Source organism: Arvicanthis niloticus, chromosome 1 (genome assembly GCF_011762505.2).
Source record: "Arvicanthis niloticus isolate mArvNil1 chromosome 1, mArvNil1.pat.X, whole genome shotgun sequence".
NCBI lineage: Eukaryota > Metazoa > Chordata > Mammalia > Rodentia > Muridae > Arvicanthis > Arvicanthis niloticus.
In genome coordinates, this window is record NC_047658.1 from 125,048,009 (window position 1) to 125,074,198 (window position 26,190).

The 26,190-nt window shown below is 40.5% G+C and overlaps 1 protein-coding gene across 8 annotated transcripts in view; it reads left to right on the top strand.

The window, feature by feature from the left end:
- Positions 1 to 26,190, top strand: part of Prune2 (prune homolog 2 with BCH domain) — a 276,004-nt gene that overhangs the window by 68,583 nt on the left and 181,231 nt on the right. For all 8 annotated transcript variants that reach the window (XM_076918245.1, XM_076918227.1, XM_076918232.1 and 5 more), the window contains exon 6: positions 712 to 806. In XM_076918245.1, coding sequence (XP_076774360.1) covers positions 712 to 806 — 95 coding nt within the window. The remainder of the gene's footprint in view (positions 1 to 711; positions 807 to 26,190) is intronic.

Sequence of the window (26,190 nt, forward strand, 5' to 3'; positions counted from 1 at the left end):
CAAGAGATCCACTTGTCTGTGCTCCCCAACTGCTGGAATTAAAGATGTTCAATACCATGTCTGTCTCGATTGTGATAGTTTTATGAAGTTTATAAAGTACAATTTATATAAAATTAAACTGATAATTATATAATTACAGGGGTCATTTAAATCTGGGCCTTTTATGATATTACTCAGCTAGTTTGTATGGCAAAGCTGCCAACCTGACCTACTCTGGGGCTCTGGAGGCTGACACCCAAGCGTGGCCTGTTCCAGGCTCTCTTGTCTCTGGCTTCCTTTTGGTCAGTGGGAGGAACAGTGAGGGCTGAAGAAAGGGACCTAAGGTTACACAGGCATTCCCCACCCCATTCTTGCTGTGATACCAGGCTCTGACAGAGTCTGTTCTCTAGCCCCAGCTCCCCACCCTCATCCCCACCTTGCCTTTGGTCTTAGCTAGTTTCTGACCACTTCATCTTTCTTTTGTTCCTTTATCCTGCCATCCCTCTGTAAGTGTCCTGCCCCATGAGGGGTAAGTTCTTTTTCCTGCCTGAATCGTACCTGACATAGATGCAGCCACAGATGTAATTTTTGATTGTGTGCTTATTTCAGATAAAAATGATACTTTAAAATGTTGAGATTAGTAGAATAATTTTTTAAATAACCCCTTAACACGTACTTTTTTTTTTTTAACAGACCCCAGGTATATAATTTTTTTCCCTTTGTTATCCACAGGTTTAAGTCTTGAACAAACAATGTTGAAAGATCTAAAGGAGCTGTCAGATGGTGAAATCAAAGTGGCCATCAGCACTGTGAACATGTCCCTGGAGGTAAGTGCAGGTTGCTTTTTCAGCCAAAATAGGTTTCCTTCGGTTGCCATCTGAACACCTGGAGGTCAACATCCTGTTGTGTGAGTCACAGTAAGAGTTTGACTTGAGAGAGTGTCTGAATTGGTGGAAAACTGCCAGGCCTAGATCCTCATTTCAGAAAACGAACCCACAACCACAGCTCTTCATACGTGTGCTGTGCATGTGTTTACTAGTAACATACAAGATTAGGTTCACTTGCATATTTTCTTTGTGAACACACGTAGTGGTTTGGCCTTTGTACGCTATTTGGACACATGTCACTTTGACACATAGCAATGATAACTCCTCCAGTATTAACATGGAGCCTCATCCCTCCAGTGTGACTGATGAGCGACTTGGAATGAATGGTACCCCATCTTTATATCTTTCTGTAGTAAATTACCTCTTGTCTACTTTGGGGGTTCCAACAACTTGTGTGTTAATCTTAATTAACCCAACTAATGGGAGCTATATTTTATAGAGGCGCATCTGTGTCTTTGTGAAAGTCTATACTTTTTTTTATTATTTCCTTAGTCAGGCTCCCATCTTTGATTGGAAGCAGGTAGTTCAGGAGTGTGTGGAGATAATAGGAATCTGTCTTTAGAATGGTATGTTGCTGTTTGTGTCTTCCTTGTGACGATGGTGACTGTCTCAGTGTGTATATTTCTGGGGAGAGGCTGGAATACATATTGGTGTCCACGATTTAGAAAATCAGGACTTTTGTTCTGTGACCTCTCTCTGAATTCACCACCAGTGGATCAGCCTCACAGTTTAGTTCATAGATGTGTATGAGCGTCAGGGCTGGCTGTCATCAGTACCAGTATGTAGCACTTCCGAGCTGATGGAGTATCCTCTCAATGTGTAGATCGATAAAGCCATTTCCATGAACCTCCAGATTGATAAATGCTCCATCTAATTAGTTGTGGGTGTGAACTAATATAAGAAATGTGTGCAATTTGGGATGTACTAACTAGATAATCACCTTCAATTAGAAATCTGCCTCTTTTCTAGAAACCAAAGCAAAACATGGATCTTACAAGGGTCAGTAGCTCTGAGAATCATTTCTACTGGTTCAAGCCTTAGGGTTTTCTTTAGCTTCCCCCTCCCCTGTCCCCCTTCATTTAATGGCATCTTATTAGGTTTTAAATGACTTGTTTGGAATTCCTTCCTAAATTAACATAGAACATCTTGTAATTGCTCAGGGAACTGTCTGTAGTTAGTGAGTTATTTTAAGGCTATGAAAATCATACACTTACCATAGCTTTAATGCACCTTTATTTATATTATAGCTGTACACAAATGGCTTTGTCAAATATGTTAAATTGTAGATGTTTATCAAGCAGAATCAGGGGTGGAATGATTGTCTTAATCTTGACAGTAATTTCCATGGAGGTCCAGTAATTAATCAAGCAGTTAAGTATAATTTTGTAATCCCTGTGTGATTTTTCTGGGAATGGGAAGGGCGTTTGTGTATACGGACAGGTACATCTGAAACCCTCACCATCTGAAATAGAGCTGGAATGTTGTTAAACACCACATCTGTATGTTCACATCATGAGAACGCAGGAATGGAGCAAGGACTCCTCCCTAACGTGCTACACCTTCCTTAGAAGTGAAAATGCTCACTAATGCAGTGTGTCAGTGAAACCCCACACATAGTTAAAAGCAGAATTTATTCTTCTCCCTAAGGCATCCTGTGACACCATATTGCTTCCCCAACTCTATTTGGAGATTTTAAGGGTTCAGAATTCCTTTCTGATTCTCACCTACCTCATTTTAAAAACAAAGACCAGAGTCTCCAAAAGTTACTGTGTGTGTGTGTTAGAATGCTCCTGTCTGTAGCTTTGTAAACCAGGCTGTTCTCCCAGACATGGTCACACTGGGCTGGCACTTCATCATGGGCCCCTGTTCCTTACTGCCAATCTCTGAGCTCTGAGACAATGTAGTCTCTGTGACGGACACGCAGAGGATTTAATAGCTCAGTAGCATTGTTCCTCTGTAAGGACAAAGGTCAGACACTAGCTTCACTAAGATTTGTTCACAGGGAGAGACTCTCGCTGTTACCACACGCTAGGGATGATGTAAAGGCACTGCGGAGTGACATTCATGAACTACACGGTTCAACAGATGTATAATCTTATGGTTCTGGAAGCTCTGGTCAAGGCCTCTGGTCAAGATGTAGGCTAGTGCCATCTGAAGGTTGTGAGAATAAACAATGTTCCTTAGCTCGTAGAAGCATCACCTAGTCCCCTGGCCTTATCTTCCGGTTATCTGTCCTGGGTACATGGCTCTGTGTCCTGTCTCTCCCTGTCCCAGCATTAAGAACCACACCCCACCTAATGACCTTATCTAATTTATATCTACGACAATCCCGTTTCCAAACACAGCCCCATTCTAAGTATGCCCAGTTAAGATTTTGACATATGGGTTTCAGGGAGACATGCACTGTGATGAGCTCTCCCAGAAAGCTCAAGATAATAACACTTGCAATGAGATCGTCTCTATGAACATGGACCAGCTGCTGCTACATGCAAATCAGTTTACTGTAGGTGAGAACAACTCCTAAAATTTAGTCCTCATTTAGGTCTGGTGCTCAGGACCATTCTTCTACAGGGCTGGGAGCTGGAGGATTCCTCCTGTGTTCCTTTGAACACAGGGGAGAGAGCTCAGGGGCTGGATTTGAGTGGAGTGATTCAGTACACTTACTCATTCTGTCTGGCAGAGGTCACTGCCCACAAGGTGCCTCCAGATACAGCAGAGGGAAAAACACCAGCACTTTCTGTTAGCACCAGAGCACAGGCCAGAGAAACTCCATGACTACTGTTCTGTTCCTCCCTAACAAAAGGGAATCTTCATTTAGGCTTGGCGAATGTATATGGCCCATCATACTGGTGATTTAAGACTGAACAAGCTAGTCTGAAGTCTACACCATTTTAGATGGGTTTATTATTATTTGAGCTTAGACATTTTTTAAGTCATAATGAAAGACCTGCTTTATTTTGTTATAAAATGCATAGGGGTTTTGTTTGTTTCTTTTGTTTTTGATTTTTGTTTGTTTTGGGAAACATTTTTCCCCTTTTTCCAAGACAAGGTTTGTCTGTGTAGCCTTGAGTGTCCTAGGACTCATTTTGTAGACCAGGCTGGTCCCTCTAACTCACAGATCTGCTTGTCTCTGCCTCCCCAAATGCTGGGATTGAAGGAGTGTACCACCACTGCCCTGCTTAGGAAAACATTTTTGACTAGCATATGTTTCAAAATGTTAATAAATACTGAAATGTTTTTGAAAAAAAATGATTTTTCAAAGCCTTTTAACCTGACCAATGGAAATACAGGGACATGCCTTTCCAGGTCCTATCATGTTTTCATTTGAAGAAATTATTTTGAGTGTGTATGTTTCTAGGGCTCAAACTCAGGGCCTTGTATATACCAGGGTTCTGCTGAGCCACATCTGACACACTTCCAGTCTCTGAATGATGAATACCTCCATTGCCTTTGGAGCCCAGGTCTGTCAGCTCTTCCTGGCTACTGTAAAAAAAACACTGGCATGTGATGATGGTTTATGCTCCATGCGCATCAGAAACTTCCCAGTGAAAACATCCAAGCATTAATCCAACCCTCCTGGGACCCCAAGAGAGAAATGTGATGGTGGTCTCCTACTCTGGTGGAAATGGTTCCAACATCTATAGCAGATGAGCCCCGGGACCTCAGAGGCTCAACCCAGAGTTGCTTGTTTGCATGCATGCAGCAATCCCATTTGGAGCTTGGGTTGGGTGGCTGGAGGTAATTCGGAAACTATTTTCAACATATTCCTAGCATTACCTGGAAGGACTCATCCTATTCCATAAAGAAGAGAGAATCTCCGGGGCCACGGAAGGAGGTTTTCTGCATCCTCTCAGAGCAGTAAGTCAGCCGCATCCACCAAAGGCCAGCCCAGTGTGGGTGACAGCTCTTAAAAGCTGGGAACCTGGAGTGCATGCATGCATAGCCTTCAGATAACTTAAACGGGTTGAAGAGCTTCCTTCCCAGGTATCTCAGCTGTTCTGAGCCTTGTTTTTCTCAACCCAACTCTAAAACTCACAATCATGCATGAGTCCACTCCTTTACTGTGACACACCTTCTCAAATCAAAATATAAATGAAGAGCAGCCTGCTCAGCCAACATATTTAGTGGTAGGGAATTTTAAAAACTAAAAAAAAAAAAAAAAAAAAAAAAAAAAAAAAAAAAAAAAAAAAAACCCTAGAATGACTCGAACATTGGTTTTAAGTCCAAACAACAAAACTGCGTGTGACTAAGGTATTTGAACTTCATTGTTCTTGTGCTGACAACCCCAAGGGGTTTGAAGCAAATGACAAAATGGTTAGATGACTTGTGTGCATGGAGGGATTTTAAGAATCAGTCCATATGAGGCACATGAAGCCTGGATTTTAAGCATCAGTCTCTATGAGGCACTTGAAGCACGGATTTCAATTTGCAATCAATTTCAGGCCAATAATCCATAGCTATGAGCCGTTCCTTACAGTGGGAAGCAACTGGCGGGAAGAGCAGAGCAGCTCTATTTAAGGAATGCTTTAAGCAGCTGAAGCTTGTGGCATTTAAAATCTTTGCAAACTATGCTAGGGATCTCCTGATGATGGCCAAAATATGTCATCAACAAAATATGTCACCAACAGTGTGATGGTCACCTTTTTGTCACTGTGGTGAAATTCCTTAGATAAATCAATTTATAAAGAAGAAAGGTTTGTTTGGGCTCATGGTTTGGGAGGTTTCAGTCCATGAGTCTGTGGAGGTACAGTGCAGCCTGGCAGGGCATGTGGTGGAGGAAGCTGCTCACCTCAGGGAGGCCATGAAGCTAAAAGGGAAACAGAAGAACCTTGGAAGTAAAATATCCCTTTCAAAATATCCTTTTTAGACACCCCTAAGCTGCCTAAATTCCTTTTACTTATTCCCAACCTCCGTTATTTCCCAGCAGTATCACAGGTTGGAAACCAAGCCTTCAACAAAAAATGTGCTTTCAAATATATTAGAATGGAATTTTTATTTTGTCCCCCCCCAAAAAAAAAAACCAACTTGGGGTAATGAGTGTCTTAACCGACACCTTGTCTTTGTTTTACCCACCTGAAGTGAACATTAATGATTGATTCATAAAACATATTTCATCTAGTTCTCCCCGTCAATGAATTTCCCTAAGTGGCATCAGATCTCCTTTTACATTTTCCAGCCACCATTCTGCTTGTTATGATCTTAATATTTGCATCTCTCCAAGATTGATATTGAAACTTAATTCTTAACACAGTGGTGTTGAGAAGTGAAAGCTTCGGGAGGCTATTAGGTTAAATTAGATAATTTTCATAATGGCTGTTTCTAATTTGCAAATAATGGGTTTGCATATTTTCTGAAATTTGACATCCATCCCTTGCCACCCCTTACAAAGTGGTGCCAGTGCTCTCCACTGGGGTTCTGACTCCAACCCCTGATGTGAGGGGGGGAGGGGACACAAGACTCAGTGGGCAGGAAACGGAGGTGGCTGGCTTGGGATACAATCTACTGGAGCATGCAAACTTGTTTCTGGTACCCAGTGCTGTGTCATGAAGCACAAACTTTCTCCTCTAAAATGTTCTGTCCACAGAGGGTGTTAGCAAATAATCTGTTTGTTGTTGGATACAAGCATAAGGCCATCAGACCTTTAAGGGGGTACTTGTCAAGGATACGTAGAAAAGTACATCCCTTCGTGAGATACTGGAGCTGAAGTGCTCATAGCTATTTAAAGGTAAACCAGTGAATAGATTTTTTTTTTAATAATCAAAGAAAATATAGAAAGATTTATGATCATAGTTTTCTTAGCTAGTTTCATGCACTCTGGCCAAGGGCATTGCATTTGCAGCTGCTACTGATTTTAGTTGGGATTAAGAGTCTGGTCATTTTGAAGGTACCAGAGAACATTAGTAATTGACCTGTAATCTTTCCTCACTGAACCCAAACACCACAACTGTGGCTGCCTCTCAGGCTGCTGGGGACTCAGGCTGAAGATGCCCCCATTTTCTCCAAGTTTTGCTTGCCTTTCTGCAGAGATGGCTCAGGACCCCTTTGAGCTGCATCACCGGTTTTCTGTTACTTTGTTCCCATTTCTCCTCTTCAGGGTAGGTTCTGAACAGGTTACCATTTCCTGAGCCTCTGCCAGCTCCTTCCTTCAGACCTTGTCAATCCTCTCCGCCACTTCTGCCTGGACACTGCTGTCCTTCCTTCTATCCACTGCAAATATGTCATTTTTAAAAAGCCACATTCTTTTGACTCACCATCAGAATGCCGAGGGTTCTCCCTCAGATTGGGTGGATCATTCCTTTCTTCCTGTCTGGGGGCTCTCTCCTTAGTTCAGCATGACATTTAGGGAGTGAGCATATTATCTGAGGGCATTTCAAATCCATTCATAAACCTTTATCTCTGTATTTTAAATTTTTATTTCCCATGTATGTTTTTGGTCTCTCTGTCCCTCTCTCCCTACCCTGTGTTATTGGTCCATGTGTGTGTTTACACATAGGTATGGAAGTCAGAGATTGACACTGGGTGTCTTCCTTAATTCATTTCCGTCTTATTGAGGCAGGGTCTCTGACTTGGCCCTAGAGTTTGCTAGTTTAACTACTAAAGATACCCACTTGGGTCTGAGGATCTCCTGAGTCTCAAACTCTGGGGTCAGGTTGGTGGCCACACCTACCATGCATTTGCCTGTATGCTGAGGATCTGAACGTGAGTTCTTCACTTGTACGCCAAGCGCTTTTCCCACTGAGCCATCTTCCCAGCCCCTCAGTTTATCTTTTACAAACAGAAATTTATGTTTCTAGACCCTCCGAAGTAATAAGCAGGGAGTTCCTTTCTCTAGAAGGAATCTCTTTCTAGGAGGAAGGACACTGTCCCTTTGCTCCTGAAGGAGGTGGAGTGCCAGCCTGTCTAAGGAATGATTTTTCCTGCAAGGGCCACTGTCAGTCACTGTTAGTCTTTAAACATCTGTAGGAAAAATCATAGACTTTTGTCATCCTAATCATCCCATGATGACAAAGAAACCAGAAACAACCGAGTGACTTAACTCACTCTCCACTTAGCACTGGGAGAATTAAGACATAGCACCGTCCTAAATCTATTGTGACAATTTGAAGTTTCTTCTTAGTTTAGGATCTAATTTTCTTCTACACGTTTACTCGGGGAAGGGAACCCCTCAGGCCATGATGCTGAGCTGCTCTTTTGCTCTGTAAATACATTTTTAAAATGTACTCTAATGTCATTTTGACGGCTTAATTTCTGAAAGGATTTGACTAATTGCCTTTTTAGGAACGTACTTGGACCAGCTTGAGCTGCCCTGAGTTACTTTTAATAGCATCTGTTGCTTACCTCTTCTTTAGTTTATTTTCCCTGTCGCCTGCCTTCAGAATTCTTTTGCTGATTTGGAGACCTGACCTTGGTTTAAATTAGTTTGACTGTAACAGTCCTGCTGAAGCACATGCAATGTTTTAATGGTTAATTACTACATTGTACCAAACTGTCATGGAAAAAACAGGTTGTGAAAAACTAAAGGAAATGTGTTCCTCTTCTTGTGACATAGAAATCTCTTTAAAAGACAGCACGCCTTTAATCCCAGCACTTGGGAGGCAGAGAAAGGCGGGTCTCTGAATTGGAGGACAGTCTAGTCTATAGAGTAAATTCCAGGACAGCCAGGGATACATAGAGAAACAAAAACAAACACAAAAAGACAACAGGGAAATGTCTTTAAGCTAGAGGCCCCTCTCCCTTCTGCAAATACAGAGTTGGTTCCCTAAGTAATAAGAATATATTTTGGTACACATTAAGTATATATATATTAATAGCAATTTGGAGAAACAGGAAGGGTCAAACAAAGGCTTTCAGATCCTGTGCAGATCCTTAATCCAATGATTGAAGGGAAAAAAAAAAAAAAAAAAAAAAAAAGGTGCTGGCCTGGCTGCGTTAAGAACATATGCAGGCCAGTGGTGCCGTCTAGTGGTACAAAAGGGAAAACAGGTTGTGAGACTGGAAAAGTTCTCAGTATTGCTTCATTCTCTTGAAATGCTAACACCCATCCTCGGGTGTGTGCCTTGTCTTACCCTGTGCTTTAAAACCTTTTATCCCACTTTGCTTTATATTTGAAAAACTACTTGTGTTCAGCTCATACATATGCATCCCATATCTAGAAAACAAATACAATAAAATAAATCCAACATGCCATGAATAAAACCATAAATTTATTGGATTAGGGGTACCTTTCATTTGATTTTCTCACTGGACATCAGCCCCCAAGAAAACAAGTTTTGAAATAAATAAGTCCATGGTGCCAGTTTTATAAGGGAACTCTGAAAGATTCTTCTAAAAGCAGTTTTCGACGTTAAGCACTGTGGCTGTCTTTTGCCTAGATACCTTTTAGCCTAAGGGTTTTTTTGTTTTGTTTTTGTTTTGTTTTGTTTTGTTTTGTTTTGTTTTGTTTTACAGTACTGCTATGGCATCTACTTTCAGCTTCTTCACAAGTTCTCATGCCAGGCACACCTCACTTCTCTGACTTTAAATTACTTTCCTTTTAAGCCAAAACCCTGAAATGGAAGTCATTTTGTGTCTACCTGTCTGTGGCGCTCAAAGAACTCTTACTTAACCCACATTGTATCCACCTGTGGTCCATCTCAGCCTACAGCCCAGTAAGTAACTGGTGCATCCCTGGGGCAATGCTGTTATGTGCCCGAAGTATAGGTTTGATCCTGTTACGCCCTGGTCTCTCTCCTATTGCGTCTATAAATGATTGGTCATTCCCAGTGGTGCCTATCGTTGCATACGAATACCAGAGAAACACAGAGTCTAATTTGGGAGAGGAATATATGGTGGAAAAATATGGCCAGATTAATTTGAAACAAAACTGTGAAAGGCATGTAGAGACTTTTCCTGCAGAGGACGGTGAGAAATAAAGGTCTTCCCATGTTTTACTTAGACCTGTGGTTCTTAACCTTCCTAATGCTCTGACCCTTTATTAGAGTTTCTCATGGTGTAATAACCCCAACCATAAAATTACTTTCATTGCTACTTCATAACTGAATTGTAATGTAAACATCTTGATATTTCTGTTAGTCTCAGGCAACCTCTGTGAAAATGACGTTTGGCCCCAGATTGAGAACTGCTGATCTAGATGAAGGAGACCATATATGTTACAGCTATACCAGTGAGCATGGTATGTGATACAGAGTTAGGAGCCTGGGAAAATGGCTTCGACCTCATGCTTGGATCCACTTTGGATTTAAATCTGGAAAGGCTGCAGGGTTGATTCTTAATGTCCAAGAAGAACAAAAACAAGGGGATGATAGATCGCCAGGGAGAAGTGCAGCAGGCACTTGATTAGGAAGTTAGCAGTTGGCTACAGCACCAGCTGCCCACCATGACTGACTGGCAAGACCATGGAATCCAGGAATAGTAAAATACTGGACCAATTCCTCCCTTTCTCCATCAGGGAAAAGGCTGATATGTTCCTCTCAATCTGGAGTGTACCCATGCTATAAGATGGGACCCAGAAAACAGATTATTTCAGACAACCCAGGGTAGAGATATCTGGGCAGGATGAAGGGAATACAAGAGCTGGGGTCAGAAGAGTTGGGTAGGAAGTCAAGGATACAAATGAAGACCAGGCTCAGTCTACGTGGTGAGGCTACTGCTGAGGCACAGAGAGCTGAGAGCAGCAGAAACAGGACCTAGAGATTCTGGACCCTGCATTATGGTTCACATCCTTGGCCCTCACCCCACCAGAGGCAGATCCACAGCATTGTCCAGTCATGGTTTTCTCAGATGGTCTCTGTCTGCTGCAAAGAGAAGCCTCTTAAGGAGGAATGAAAACTACTCTCACCTGTGGGAATAAGCGTAAGAACATAGACTGCAGTTAGGGATTGTGCTGGCCTAGTCAAGTGGTCATAGAAGGTTGTCCTCCAAGGAAATAACCTCACTAGCCTTGAGTGACTGGACGCATTTCCAGTTCCAGGCATCTCCCCTCTCCTTTCAGTGGCCTTAAGTCCAATTAGAGGCTGTTGGTACTGCCACGATATGAGTGCCACTATTGTACCTTGCCATGCTGGTCATTGATGTGATTTATTGGCATCTCATCTCGATAGGACTACTGATTGATTCCCTTGTTGTCAATTTGAAGAGCACCTTCTGCTGCTATAAAAGCTAGTCTTCAGAGAAAAGGCTCTCAGGTTCTGACAGATTTTTATCGCGTGGGACATTAGAATTCTTTAATGAATGATTAAACTAAGACAGTGAAGGAAAGAGAATGACCTTAAATCATAGGGTAAATTTCCAAGCCGAGAATCTAACTCTGAAGGCTAATAATACTCCCATTTCCTCATTGTTCTTTGTTATGTCACAGAGGGAAAAAAACCAACCGTTCTGTGGATGAATTATGTAGGCTTTTCTTTTCAACTGCCTGGATTGAATTAGCTGGCTATGGACAGAATGCTCTGGTCTATGAAATAACAACAATAACAAAAACAACCACAAACAAAGCTCTTGTTTGTTGACTTCTCTGTATGACTAACAGGTTAGCCTTTCTCCTGATTACTCTGGGCCTGAGTTCAGTCATATGGATACAATCAGAGTGCAAGGTATGGCTAGGACCAGCTGTCCTCACGCATGCTGCTGTGGCTTCTCCTGGAAAGCTATGGTGAATCTGGGTAACAGTCCTCCCCTCCATGTGGTCTTTCATGTGGCTTCTTCATACAAAAACAGAACCCATCTTCCAGATACTAGAAGCAAAACTGTGAGGGGTCGGGGTTCACAAGGTCATACCATGTCTTTTCTACCAAAACATGTCATTGGTGACACTCTAGAGAGAACAAGGAGAGATATTCCACCTTCAGACAAGAGAAGTTGAAAAATATCCATCAATGCCTGCCAATGGGCCTGGCTCTTTCTTAACCAGTTTTTCATGTGCAGTTATCCTTGTACCTGTAAATCCAGGATCCTCTAGGGATGCCCAGATCTTCAGATAGTCAACTCACAGTGGGGTAGAATTTCTATATACTCTCCACACATCCTTCCATATACATCAAATCTTTAGATTGTTAACATATAATACTTCATAAACATCATGTCAGTAATTACTATACCATATTGTTTAGGGAATTGTGATGTGTAAAATGTCTAAACATGTCCAGTTGGTTTTTTTTTTTCCTCAGACATTTTAAAGTCAAGATATTTAATTCACAGATTTGGAACACAGAGATTCAGAAAGCTGGAAGTATCTGTACCATTTAAATGTGTTAGCTGTCTAGGTTTTGTATAGGCAGATACCATTCTATTGAATGCTCTTGAGCTAACTGGGAGTTTCCTACTACCCAGGCACACTGAGAGAGGGCAGTGATGAAGCCACACTATTCTTGCTTTTCGACTGATCCATCTTGTAGGTCTTGCCTTGGAAATGTAGCTGGGGCTCCCAGGCTCCACTTTTCTTTGCTGGCTCTAAATCTTCAGTAGCATCGAGGGTTTTACAGCCTTCTTTGAAAATACTCAAAAAACTTTCCTTTGATTTACAAGAATTAATCATGGCAGGGAATTGTGGAGAGGAAGAAGATACTCAAAAGGTCAGGTTACATATGTCCGTGCTAGCCTGAGAAACAAAACTGGAGAGGCTCATATTTATTTATGGTGTCATAGAAGTTGAGCTGGATAAAATGCGCTGTTGACATTCTTGAGCCTACTCAGAGTAAGTGATGAAATTAGGGTAATATTGGACTGTGTGGCTCCCGTGTGAGTAAATGGAAGGGATGTCAATCTAAAGGATGAAAATTATGCTGAGTTGCAGTGAATTCTAGAATGCCTATCTACAGTAATCCCTTAGGCTAAGAAAACAGTTGGAATCGATATAGAAATCTATGATGGGTCAGACTGGGGCTCTGAGAGGACAGACCAAGGCCATATGGGAGGGACAAATGAATGCATTTTCCATAGACTTTATCCAAGAGGCTGAGTTTAAAGTGGAAACCAAGATCTCAGCTGAGAGAAGAGAGGAAGCACTATCTCCTAAGAGCTGTGGAATGGAAGTTCATTGCAACTGCCTGGGTACAGAGAGATGGAATGGAAGGTGTTTGATTGTAATAGGGAAGTGGCTTGTAGTTTATTGCAACTGTCTAGGGGGTACAGAGGGAAGGTGGAGGCTCCCGCAGCCCCTCAGACCACATGAGACAATGAAAAACGGGGAGCTCTTGCATTTGTACCCTCCATAAAGAAGGGTAACATTATTACCCTTCTTTCCTCAACTCCCTTTCTTGTGCTTCATAGCAATGGTATCCCAAATGACAGCTTATTGACAAGGCGCAGAAAGAACCAGGAAAGAAGAGTTGAAGAGGAAACCACATTTCCCTCAATTAGTCCCAGTCATGAGTCTGGCTGGGAAAGGGTTGAAGCATAGCTTCTATACATGATTGTGCCTGTGACATGGAGTTGGATGTTTAGATCACTAAGCACCATATTGGAACAATCCTGAGAGCAATGTTAACTAAGGGTGTACAGAGAAATCATAGGGTTTAATACAAGTTTTATGTAGGATCATGGCAAGAATTAGCTCTACATCATGACTACACATTCACACCTCCAAATCCTGATATATATATATATATATTTCAAGACTCTGGATACCTGGTGCACATATATACTGAATTTTCTATGCATATACATTCACGATAGCTTGATTTATAAATGAAGTATAGTAAAAGATTGTCATTGATATCCAAATTAAATAGTAACAATGGTATTCTGTAGTAAAGGTTGCAAAAATGTAGGGTTTTTTTTTTTCCTGAAAAATATCCACATTTATCAGACCGTACGTAGTTGAGTGCAGGTTAGTGAAACTGTAGAAGTAAAGCCATAGGTATTGGAAGACAGATTTCCATGGACCTTATAGACAGAGGGGTTCAGGAAGACTGTTATGTGCCCTACAGACAAAGGGGGGCTCAGGAAGACTGCTGAATGTCCTATAAATAAAGGGGGTGCCTCAGGAAGACTGTCATGTGCCCCATAGACAAGGAGAGCTTCTTTCTCAAGATGAAGAAGGTGGGCTTAACCCCTCCCAATTCCACACATTCCTCTCTGTCAGGTGTTGGCTGCATCTGTGTGAATTCTTTCTCCTTGTATCTGTGTGAGTTCTTTACCCTTACTCTGGATTTAGATGGAGACAGCACTAGGTGGAGGGGGGGGGGCAACAGCAGTTTGTTTACTTCCTACTCTGAGGCTCCTCACAGGGACATATTTTGGTTGTGTGAACCTGTAGTGAGGTGACTTTTTTTTTTTTTTTTTTTTTTTTTTTTGGAAAGTGTGTCCCTGTCAACTTGAATACTTCAAACTACCCCAGTGCAAAGTTTTAAGGTTCATTTTGAAGTTACAATACAAAGGGAGAGAAAGGATTTTTGTTCTTTGAAAACCAAAGAACACACTGTTAGAACTTGCCAGTTACTAGTATTTCTTTTTCAGACAAATTTACTGTATGTAAATCTTGGGTCTTTGGCATTTAATCGAGATTTATTTGCAAGCTTGAACTTTTGCTATTTATCCATTATTTGATTTTTTTTTTATAACTTGCAAACTTTCTCTCATTTTGTATTTATGCCTATGCCAGGCACCAAGATAGTCTATAAATTTGTTTTTGTTGTTAAAAAAAAGCAAGTAAACATGTTAGCATATAATCTTCCAGTAATGGCATTGGAAACAAAAATCACAACAACTTCCAGTGCCGTTTGAAGCTGTCTTTGTGCTGCCTGTTGTGAGAAGTGAGGGTATGTAAAATAAATGATGGATGGAACTGTAGAATGCGACTTTCCCAGATACCTTATGTGTAAGGAACATTAAACACAGGGCTCTCGTTTAGCAAATAAATAACCATTCATTTCAATGGCTGCATAGTCTGGACTTTCGTGCATATTTTTGCAAAAATAAGAAGAGGCCATTAGGGATTTAATATAAAATAAATCGCCAAGGGGTCTTCTTGTAGTCCTAGTCTTTCTGCCACATGGTGTGTTACTAATGTGCATAAATGGGCTTAAATGAATTTGTTATCTGTATTACATTTGCAGTATGTATATATTTATATATTATTTTTTAATTGTGTTTAAAAATAAAACATTAAATACATCATTTTGGAGAGTTGAGAACGTAGAATACGTAAATCAATCAGCTTCAATTAGTATTTAAAATGTCAGTATATTAGATTTGCCTGTGGGTGTATTTACCCCACAGAGTTTAATGTATTTTAGTTTTGTCATCTATGAGGTAGCCATATGGTTAATTTGTCATCTTATAAGAATAGGAGGAGGCTACGATCCAAGTTCGATTAATGACATGACACTTATGCGCCTCCAAAAGAGCCCCGTCCTCATTGCTTTATTGATGCCCTAGGTCAGACGCTGAGCTCTGCCTCAGCACAGCACGGATGGCTTCCAAGGAGCCAAGGAGCTCTGCTGATTTGCTTTCCTCTCTAGTTCCTCACACTACAATCATAGTTATAGAAAGCAGGTGGTAGGGACTTTCTGAATCACAGGAAACTATTGGACAATACTGTATTCATAGTGTAGTTTTTCTAAGAGTTTGTCATTAGATGTGTCTTACCTTGACAAATGAAAATTAATAAAGTCTAATCTGATGAGACTGAAGAACTGGAAACATTCTCTGCATTGAAGTCTAGAATTATTCTGAATGGTTTTGATGATATATTTTTGAGCTATAGTTATTTGTCTTAAAATGCATTGATGGTTGTTTAGTAAAGATGTTCTTATTAAGGAAATCATCAACTTAAGATGATAAAGATGCTGATTAGAGATAGATGCTGATGAGACAATCTGTTAAGAGATATTGAATTGTTGTATCCATGTTAAGTTCTCTAGATCTAACTTCTATTCTAGGTATTGTCTACTCTTTGGGGTAAATATACTCTTCCAATATTGTATTCTAATCAACTCTTTGTGAAACTATTATTTTCAAAAAGCAAAAACTTTCCAAAATTCCATATAGCTAGTCTTCTCTTTCAAGTTGTCTTAATGTGATATTTTTATTTGCCAAGTTATCATGCAATTAACATATATATCAGGTAAATATTAGACCTTGGCTAATAAGTCTCAGTCATATTTGTTTCTGAATACAGATGAAATCCCCATTTCATAAGCAGCTACAAAAGCAGGGAAGTTGGTGTGTGTGTGTGTGTGTGTGTGTGTGTGTGTGTGATGTCCCCATCTGACTAGTGTGGAAGTTGTTCTTATTTCGCTTGGCTCTATCTGGTCAATTTGTCATTCTGGAGTTGTTATTCTTGCTTTTATCACAGCTTTACTGGAGATGTTTATGGGGCATGGGCTTGAGCAGCAGGAGGTGTGTTTTGAAAAATGTTAAGTGTAAAATAGATCTTGTAATGTATTCATATGTTATTCAGTGTTTGTTTCCACTGCTTGACAGTGTATGCACACAATCCAACATGTACAAGGAAAGACTTTTAAATAGATAAAGCCTGTGTATCTCTGTCAATCCAGGGAACAGAGGGTCAGGCTTGTCACAGAGATATATCCTGGCCAGGACTATGCTACCGAGTCTCCCTTTTCTGAAGCCCTAACAAATATGGACAGGAGTAGTCCAGTGCCCAAGCACATAATAGCTCTGATATGATGTTTAAAAATAAAAATAAAATGTGGGAAAATTGATTTTACTATTCAATAATAATTTATTATTATTTGTCACTATTATTTATTAGAATAAAATAATTTAGAATACATTATTTTTATTTTTTATAAATGATATAAAACAATGTGAAAATTATCACTCACCATCCATAAGTGACAATTAAAAATCACCTCATTTACATTGTGCTTCTCTATTTCCAAATAAATTATCAATCATGTCTTTGCTAGAAAGAAAGAGGACTGGGCTGGGACTCTAAGACTCCTCAATGCCGAGCTTTCTGTCGACACAGCTTCCTATCTCAGATGAATGTTAGTCATATAAGGGCCATTTTAAAAGCGTGGGCCCTGGAGAAGTGTTTCACAGATTGAGGTCACTCAGCTCTCTAAAATATTTTGTATGCTGTGTTTCACTATTGATAGATTGTAAAAGGTGATGAACAAGGTAGTATTGATTTTAAAGTAGTTGAAACTAAATTTTATGGCATCTATAAAAGTGTACATAGTGATCAACAATTCTTTTGTTTGTCCTCTGACTGGATTAGGACTTTTACTGTCTAGCCATCCTGGTTTAATATGCTCAGGGAGTCAGGTGTTTCAGTATTCTGATATGCATGCTCCTTTCCTGGGCTTTCCATGATATAACATGCCATCTCTTATGTTTAACTTGAAACAAATCATACTCTTCCTGCTCCCTCAAAACAGTCTATAACTCATATATCTGTCCCTGCTCAATATTATTTTTCAAATCTATAGTTTCACTCTGTATGTTCAGTCATGAAAACATGAATTTTGCACATTGATCAAATCTTATTTCACATCTATGATTGCTCATGAATATTCATTGAAAATCACCAATCTTCCATTTGATTCTTATTACTCTATAAATAGTCTCCTCCTTACCCTGATGATTTGTGTGAGTAAATCTGCGAAATCAGGTTCAGGCAAAGTAGCATCTTGGATCCTTCTTCTCTGGGTCTCCCCCGATCTTAGTCCTTGGGAAGTGGGGAGGGGGCGGCTCTTACCATTTCATGGATGCAGAAGATTCAGAGAATGCCAAATTCAAGGAAAGAAAAGTTTTACATCTACTTACACCATATATTATAAAAGTCATGCCCTCTCAGCTCTGTGGCCAGGCTACATGTTTAAGGATGATCTCATAGCAATAGAAAGAATATAGAAAGCTGAGCTGTTGTGGCTGATAAAGTAGCCCTAGAGTAGGTGTCTAAGAATGTTTCCATGCAGAACATTTTAGCTTCTTTTTTTTTTTTGTGCTAAGTTCTTCAAAACCGACTCTGTAAATTTCACAATTGTTCATTGTGTTTATAATAGCACTATTTAAATGGGAAGCAACCCAAGAAGCCAAGAATAGATGAAAGAATAAACATGATGTGATATATATATATATATATATATATATATATATATATATATATATATGGATGGTGTTATGTCAGCTTTATAAAGAAAGGGAGCTCTCATGCTACAAGGTGGACAAACCTTATGCTAGGTAAAAGTGAGCCAATCACAGAGACATGGAGATTGTATGAGTGCACCTACATGTGGTATTTATGGTAGTCCAATTCTTGGAACTAGAAACTGGACTGGTGTTGGGTTGGATGAAGGAGAAAATGAGAGACTGTGGTTCAATGGGTATTGAGTTTTAATTTTTAAGACAAAGATGCTCTAGAGATTGATTGCACATCAATGAACAGACTTAATGGTTTGGAACTATGACAATGACCAAACAGATTTATTAAGTAAAGGAAGAATACAGTTGTAGCAGTCTGAATGATATTGTCCCCTAATGGGCTCATATATTTGAATACTTGATCCCCAAATGGGTGAAGGTGTTCAGGAAGGATTAGGAAGCAGACTTGTTGGAGGACTTTTGTCATTGGTTTTAAGTTGGTAGTAGTGTCTTATCATGGCAATAGAAAAGTAACTAAGACAGAAGTTGGTACCAAAGAGTGGGCTGTTGCTGTGATAGACTCAACTGAGCTGTTTTTTGGAGGAAGGTAAAAGACTTTGGGACTTTGGAGTAGAAAAGCAATTGAACGCTCTAAGTGGGACTTAATGAGCCATTTTGGTAGGAACTTGGGAAATAGTAGTGCTATTAGCAATATGGACTAAGGAGGCCCAGCTCAAGGGGACTCAGGTGGGTACAGTGTTAGCTACTGGTCTTCAGATGAGAAGGACTGGGAGGTGTGCCCTTGTTGGAGGAGGTGTGTCCCCAAAGGTGGGCCTTCAGGTTTCATTCTCAGCCTGTCTCATGCCCTGCTGTGACAGTCTCTGTGACCACCAGGACCAGCAGAGTAGCAACCCATGTGAGGCAAGAAGTAAATCAGGTTCAGCATTACTCAGTAGCCAGTGTTTGTCCAAAACTTCTGAGTCTGACACTGGATAGTTTATCTTAGGCACATTTAAGTACAGTACAATTTGGGAAAAAAGTTCTCCAGCATACACAATTCTGTGTGCACAAGGAAGCATAATTACATCAAAACTCAACTAAAGTACATGTTACTTCTTCCGTGAAGATGGATTCTGAGATGTGTTGTCTTAAGGTCCTAGGGGAGGATCTGGTGTAGTGTAAATCATATACATAGTGAAGAAGTCATTTAGCATATTAGCTACCCCTGGTCCAGATTGTGGCAGCTTGATATGGCTTGGCTCTACCCATAGCACAAAGATCACCTAGGCTATTAGCACCTGAATTCCAAACCTTCCAAGTAGAAAACAGGTTATATGTCTTTGAAAAGACAACCTTGCCAATGTAAAATTCCTGGGTTTCCTGGTGCTATCTATAAGCACAAGGACCTTTGAGCGCCTAACACCCTGCTACCTATTTGCTGACCAAGATGTAAGTTCTCAGTTGCTCCTGACACCATGCCTGTATTCACCATGGACTCTAACCCTGAAACCATAAGCCCAAATAAGACACCTTTATAGGTTGCTTTGGTGTCTCATAACATCAATAGGAAAGTAAATATAACCTCCAATATTCCAGACATTGCATATGGATTCTAAAAATAATGTTCATCGGCTGAGCTTACACCATAACACCCATTTTGCTTTACTGAACTCGTCCCTGAGAAGTGTGACCTGCTTTGAGTATTGGTACATTGTCATCTTGGACGTTCTAACTGAATTCCCAGTCCTTGGAATAATGGCTAGGACATGGTAGGCTCCCTGTGAATGGAGGCTGAGTGAAGGACCAGGCTAAGTCCATCTCACCATCTTTACTGGTTCTTATTTCTCCTGCAGGTATCTTATTTCCTCCACTTTGGGTTTTTTGAGACAGGGTCTCAGATAACTTTTAGTCTCATTGTGTAGAATAAGAATGTGTACTGTGTACTGAGACTGTACTGAGACTGTGCTGGGACTGTGTACTGAGACTGTACTGAGACTGTGCTGGGACTGTGTACTGAGACTGTACTGAGACTGTGTGTACTGAGACTATACTGAAACTGTGTACTGAGACTGTGCACTGAGACTGTGTACTGAGACTGTGCATTGAGACTGTTCACTGAGACTGTGTACTGAGACTGTGCACTGAGACTGTTCACTGAGACTGTACTGAGACTGTGCACTGAGACTCTGTACTGAGACTGTGTGCACCAAGACTGTGTACTGAGACTGTGCATTGAGACTATGCACTGAGACTGTGCACTGAGACTGTATACTGAGACTGTATATTGAGACTGTGCCCTGAGACTCTTCCTTCTGCCTTTACTTCCCAACACTATCTTCTGATTATTTTCAAATTTCCCCATTCCTGTTTTTTCTTTCCTCTTATCAATTGTGCTCTGGTTCCTTGCTTTTCCTGTACCGGGGGGTAAAGTGGTTTTTGTCACGAGGAGATTTTGTTCTTATGACTTTGCCAGTCAGTGAGTTACGCTTCTTGTTTTGGATTCTTCTTGTTATTTGGATCTTCCTTTAGAGTTGTTAGGATTTGCAGCTTAGATTGCTGATGGAAAACTAATACGTATGCTTTCTTAATTTGTTTAGGAGAATTTTGTTAATGGCTATGTATTTTTTGAGGTGATATACTTAAAGTGTAAGATAAACATCAAGTGAAGGCATTAGTTGAGTCATTGGGACAATCACTAGGATTCCATACCTTTGTAAAGTTTTACAATGGTTTGTTGTATCCCCAGAGTCTCAATATCTGTCTGTTTCAGCTTTATCCCCGAAATGTTCTGAAATGTCGTCAATGTATGTTATACAACTTGAAATGATTTTTAGCCTTCTTAGTAAAGGTTTTATGTAACTTTTATGACTACCCAAGGCCTTAAATTGAAGTCATATGCTAACTACTACATGTAAAAAATTAAATATATGATTCCTCAGAAGTAGCACATTTAGAGTCTATTAATAAAGTTTTGTATTTTTATAGTAAATACATACATACATATCTATGTATGTGTGTCCACCCTTCATTTGTCTTTTCTGTCTCTTTTTCACCCTGCTTTCTCAGACATTTTAGAAGAAACTAAGAGACAATGAAAACACAATCACATGACTTTCAGAACTTTTGACTCTCTCACAGAGGATCCGAGCAATTCAAAATTAGGTTGAAGCACACCTTAAGACATGCTGGGTCTGAACTTGCTGTGGACTGAGAAATTTCTTCCTGGTTATCTCCAGAGCCACAGTGTCTGCCAAGGTGCCATTGATAGACTGATACTGGAAGAAACAGAAGTAAGGCAGAACCCCGTTCAAGGCATGGGGCCATGCCTGCCTGATCCCTTTGAATGTTTTCCTAGGACTTAGAAACTCCATAATGTTTTTGACAGACTGTCACTGGTGTGGCTTTATCCAGAATATAACAGACACACTCTTTAGACATGCTGTGTTGATGTGTGATTGTAGGTAGAATAACAATTTGTGCAGATTCATTCTGGAGGTTGGCCAATGCTCCTCTGAGTGTCTGGACACTTGGCTTACTGCAGTGCAGTTAAGACCCCACTCATAATCAAAGAGTATCCCCTCCACTCTGAACATATATTGAAGCTTCAGGACACCAGAACCTTCTCCCACCTGTCTTCATGGTAGGCAGAGAGCACGGCAGATGCTGTCTTCTTCTAACAGGTCTAGATCACAAGACTGAGCATTTGAGAAACAATAATAATAGTTGTGAACTCATAGAGATACTGAGTGTATTCTAGACACATTGCTTTGAACTTTGTCTTGGGCTGAGGATCTATCTCAATGGTAAAGGGCTTGTCTAGCACATCCATAGCTGTGGGTTGGTTCACTTCCCAGCACTTAAAAAACAGAAGGGGAATGGAATAATGGCTCAGCAGTTAAGTGCATTGTTTGCTCTTTCAGAAGACATGGGTTTGATTTCCAGCACCCATGTGGCAGCTCACAACTGTCTATAACTCCAATACACCCTCTTCTGGCCTCTACAAGCATTGTACATACATGGTACCAAGACATACTTGCATGCAAAATACCCGTACGCATAAAAAAGACAAAACAAACAAACACAGCAAAACAAATACAAACACAAAAGAGTTTTTAACCAACGATGCTGATTCACATCCATAATCTCATTACTAAAGAGGCTGATTCTGATGAAAAGCTCGAGAACATCTTGAGCCCTACAGCAAGTTCCAGGCTGGCAATGCCAATGTGGTAAAACCTTGTTTCCAAAAAGAGCCAAAACTTAATGTAAGTTCTTGTGGCTACTCACCTGGTTCTCGTGGCTACTCTATGGAAAATGGAAGCAACCCCAGGGCCTCCTCATACATACTAGAAGGTGCTGTATTCCCAGCCAGTCCTTGGTTTTTGCACCTGTATTTTATAGAACAAAGGTCTCAGACTTAAGAAGGATGGGTAGCCAGCTAGCTCACAGTAGGTCATGCAGCTACACAGTCGTAGAAAAATGATCTCTCTTGCCACAGTCCAGAGCTCCTCACTACATTTCCCTCCAGATGTTTCCAAGGTGAGAAGGTCTGAGGGCCTTCATCCAGTTCCTGCTTCTGACATTTGCTGTATGAACATGCGCATCCTTTTATTGTCTTTGAACTACAATTGCTTGTCTAAATGAAAGAAAATGTCAGGGCTGGGAAATGGCTCAGTTGATCAAATTCCTGCTGTTGAAGCATGTGAACCTGAGTTCAGACCCCTAGCATCCCACATATCTGTAGCCCCAGTCCTATATGGGGAAGAAGGAACAGTGGATCCCTGAAGCTCTCTGGCCAGCCAGCCTAGCTGGATCACTGAGCTTCCAGTTCAGTGAGAGGCCTTGTTTCAAAATATAAGGTGAAGAATGATAGAAAAAATGATCAGAGTCGACCTCCAGTCTCCACGCTCACGTGTATACAAAGGCACCAGCACACAGGTGTTCAAATGCTTCCAGATGTATACATGTCAGGCACAGAAGGACATCTGTGGCTGCCTGAGCTTTTAGTTGATGTGTATATAATAAAAGCACAATATCTTCCTGGTGGGATAATATTTGTCAAGTCATCTTCCCTTAAAAGCACATTCTAACTTTTTTTAGACAGTATCCTTCAGGTGAATAGCTGCCATGCTTACTACTTGCTGTATCCAATATTGTTTACATTGTTGGTTGTTCTCTGTATGCTCTTTTGTTATTTCAGAGTGTCAGTATTTATTATTGTGGTTGTTATTGTTATTCTTTATTTTATTGATTTAGAACCCTTTCCAGCCTAGAAAGCAATGCTCAGAGAGTTCTCAGTCCATTCACCTTAACCGCCCATGGTAAATGAGTGAGATACATCCTTATCCACACCACATAGTAGATATAATGAGGATTTTAGCAACTCCTTGTACTTTAGCTTTAGACAAGTTAAAACCATCAGCTTTACTGTCTCTAAAATGTATTAAAACAAAGCTTCAAACCAGTACATAGCCACTATGTCTCACTAATAATTGAAAAACAAACAAACAAACAAACAAAGAAAACAGAACAATACTTGCATTAAAGACCAAAATGAAAACACAGTTGGGAAAATATCTATCACTATTGGTAGATGCTACATTGGTAGATGCATAGAAAGAATCTTTACATGTTTCTAGTAAAATGACTGTCACTTTAAAAAAAAAAAAAAAAAGAATAAAAGTTCTACAAAAAAATAGCTAATTTACTTATTAGCATTTTTAGGTTCCCAAGTAATAAAGCAAAACGTGTGTTGGAACTGTGATAAGTTAGTTTTCCTGAGAGGTCCGCTCATATTTGAATAATGAGAGTGTTGTCCTGTTGAGCCCCTTGTCCCTAAAGCCTTTGGATGTGTGGAGAAGCACTCAGCAGCCCTTCAGTCCTGACATCCCGCTCGCTGTGAGGCTTTAGTGCTGGCCTGCCTCAGCACCCAACATGGAGGCTACCTTTACCTTTTCCCCATGGAGAGCATGGAGATTAGCTGCACCCTCAGCCATCTTCAGAAAGAGGACACAGGTTGAAATGACATATTTGACATTAAGAACATGCTGTTTATTGTGTGAAGGTATCATTGCGTGTTAAGCATAGTATTTTATACATGCACTGATGATGGTGTGCATATGGAGAAAGACTTGCCGTCATTTGGTCTTAGCCAAAATAGAATGGACCAACTTATCTGCAGTGGCCACCACATCCACCAAGGACAACAGGCCATGCTGGGAAGAAATAATGACTACCCAATGATGAATTGACTCCAAATAGCGGTTGGTTCGAATCACGTATTAGGTGAAGGACAGGCTGGAGGTGAAGGAACCAGACATTTGGCTGGCTGGCCACTTTTAGACTATGTAGTCATGGTGTTGTTCACATGCAATCCTGTCCAGGCTTCAAGAAAGGACCCATATTTTCTTTTCCCACCCATTTTACAGAAAAAGAAAATGTTAAATAATCTCTTAATTTGTCAGTAAGCGTCTGAAATGGGATCCAAGGGAATCTTAGAGATGAAGTAAAGTGATAGTGAAATAAAACAAGCCCCAGCACGTGCTGAGTCAGACCTACAGCTTAGCCTCTGTACAGCAGCAAGGAGCAGTATCCTAGTGTATCCAAGGGCTGTGCCCCTTCTGGTCCCTCCCAAAGTGGCTCATTTAGAAAAGTAACTTAAAACAATACTAAACTGTGTTAAGGGTAATATTTAAAACGGCGGCACCCATTCTGGCTTGTTGTCATGGGTGCCGTCATGTTGCCAACTAGGCAAGGCCTTAGGCCACAAGCAGCTGGCACGCTCTTGCCACTGCTGAGGCTCAGGCCATCTCCCATGCTGTCTCCACAATGCTTGGCTGAGCCCAGACCATCCCGCCATCCTCGCAGTACTGGATAGAAATGAAACTCTAAAGCTTAATTATTATCCAAAGGTTTTTATATATTTGGTAATGCTCAATTAACAATTTGCCCACACAATTAGAGTTGTTTCCCAATATCTAACCTTATGATATAAATCGTTACCCAGGACCGTTTCTCCATGGCTCCTACATCTTTCCTCTCCTCCCTAGCTCCTCCTCATCCTCTTCTCTTCCTCTCCTCCCGACTCCTCACTCTGCCTACCTCTCAAACAGCCCAATTGCCAAGCTTTTTACAAATGTAGTGGGAAGATATCCCGCTACAACCTGAACAAAAGGGCACTTGGCTAGAAAAAAGAATCTCTAACTCTAAGACAGATGACTGTATGACTGTTTAGATGTCTGCTTTAATAGACTGTGACACGCCTTTAAATTTTTGCACAAACTGCTTCACAGTACTAAGAAAGGAAAAAACCCAGATTATTTAAATATTTTACTTTAAAATCTTCACGTTTTACTAAGAAGTGATTGGCAAATAAAAATCGGATATATTCAATGTATATAATATGATCAGTTGATATATATATATATATATCTGAGAAAATTCCATCCTAATCAAGTTAATTCACACACCATCACCACATACAGGTATGTATATGCTCTGTGTGTGTGTATATGTGTGTGTGTATATGTGTGTGTGTGTGTGTGTGTGTGTAAAGAACATCTTAGCAAATGTGAAGAGTGCAGCATTTTAACTATGGTCTTAGGCTCTGCATTGTGTCTTTCAAGCTTTTTCATCTCATAGCTGAAAGTCCGTGCCCTTGACCAACGCTCCCCCCATTTTCTCCATCTCCTGGCTATGGAAGTCAGCATTCTACTTTCTGCTTTTATGAGTTTGACTGTTTTAGATTCCACATATATGCGACATTAAGTGGTATTTTTCTAAAAGCACACTTTTTAAACTTGAACTACAAATGGCAACAAAAGCGTGCATGTTATGCTTAACTTTTAAACACTTGGTCCTTAGTTACTGCCCGTTGTATTGGAAGCCTCGTTTCCTTTTAACCATGTTGTGTCTCGAAAGCTTATTGAGCGTTACGATGCTCCAAATCATCCAAACAGAATTAATTCAGGAAAAGAATAATTTCTTCTTGTCTCGGTCTGATATTTGCCATCTGGGAGGCTCAGCATTACTTCCCCAGCAGGCTTAATTATAGCAAACACACGGCCGCATTCAGCAAATACATGGAAACAGCCTTTCTCCAATTTAATTTTGTAAAATCTGCTGCAACCCTTTTTCTTTTTCCTACACAGACTCTAGCATAGTAGAGTACAGTTCTCCTGGCGTTCCAGAGGGAAGTAGCTTGCCACTGACTGGTACAGTTATGATAAATAGAAACAACATCAAATTGTACCTGGAACCCAGCTATACTCGG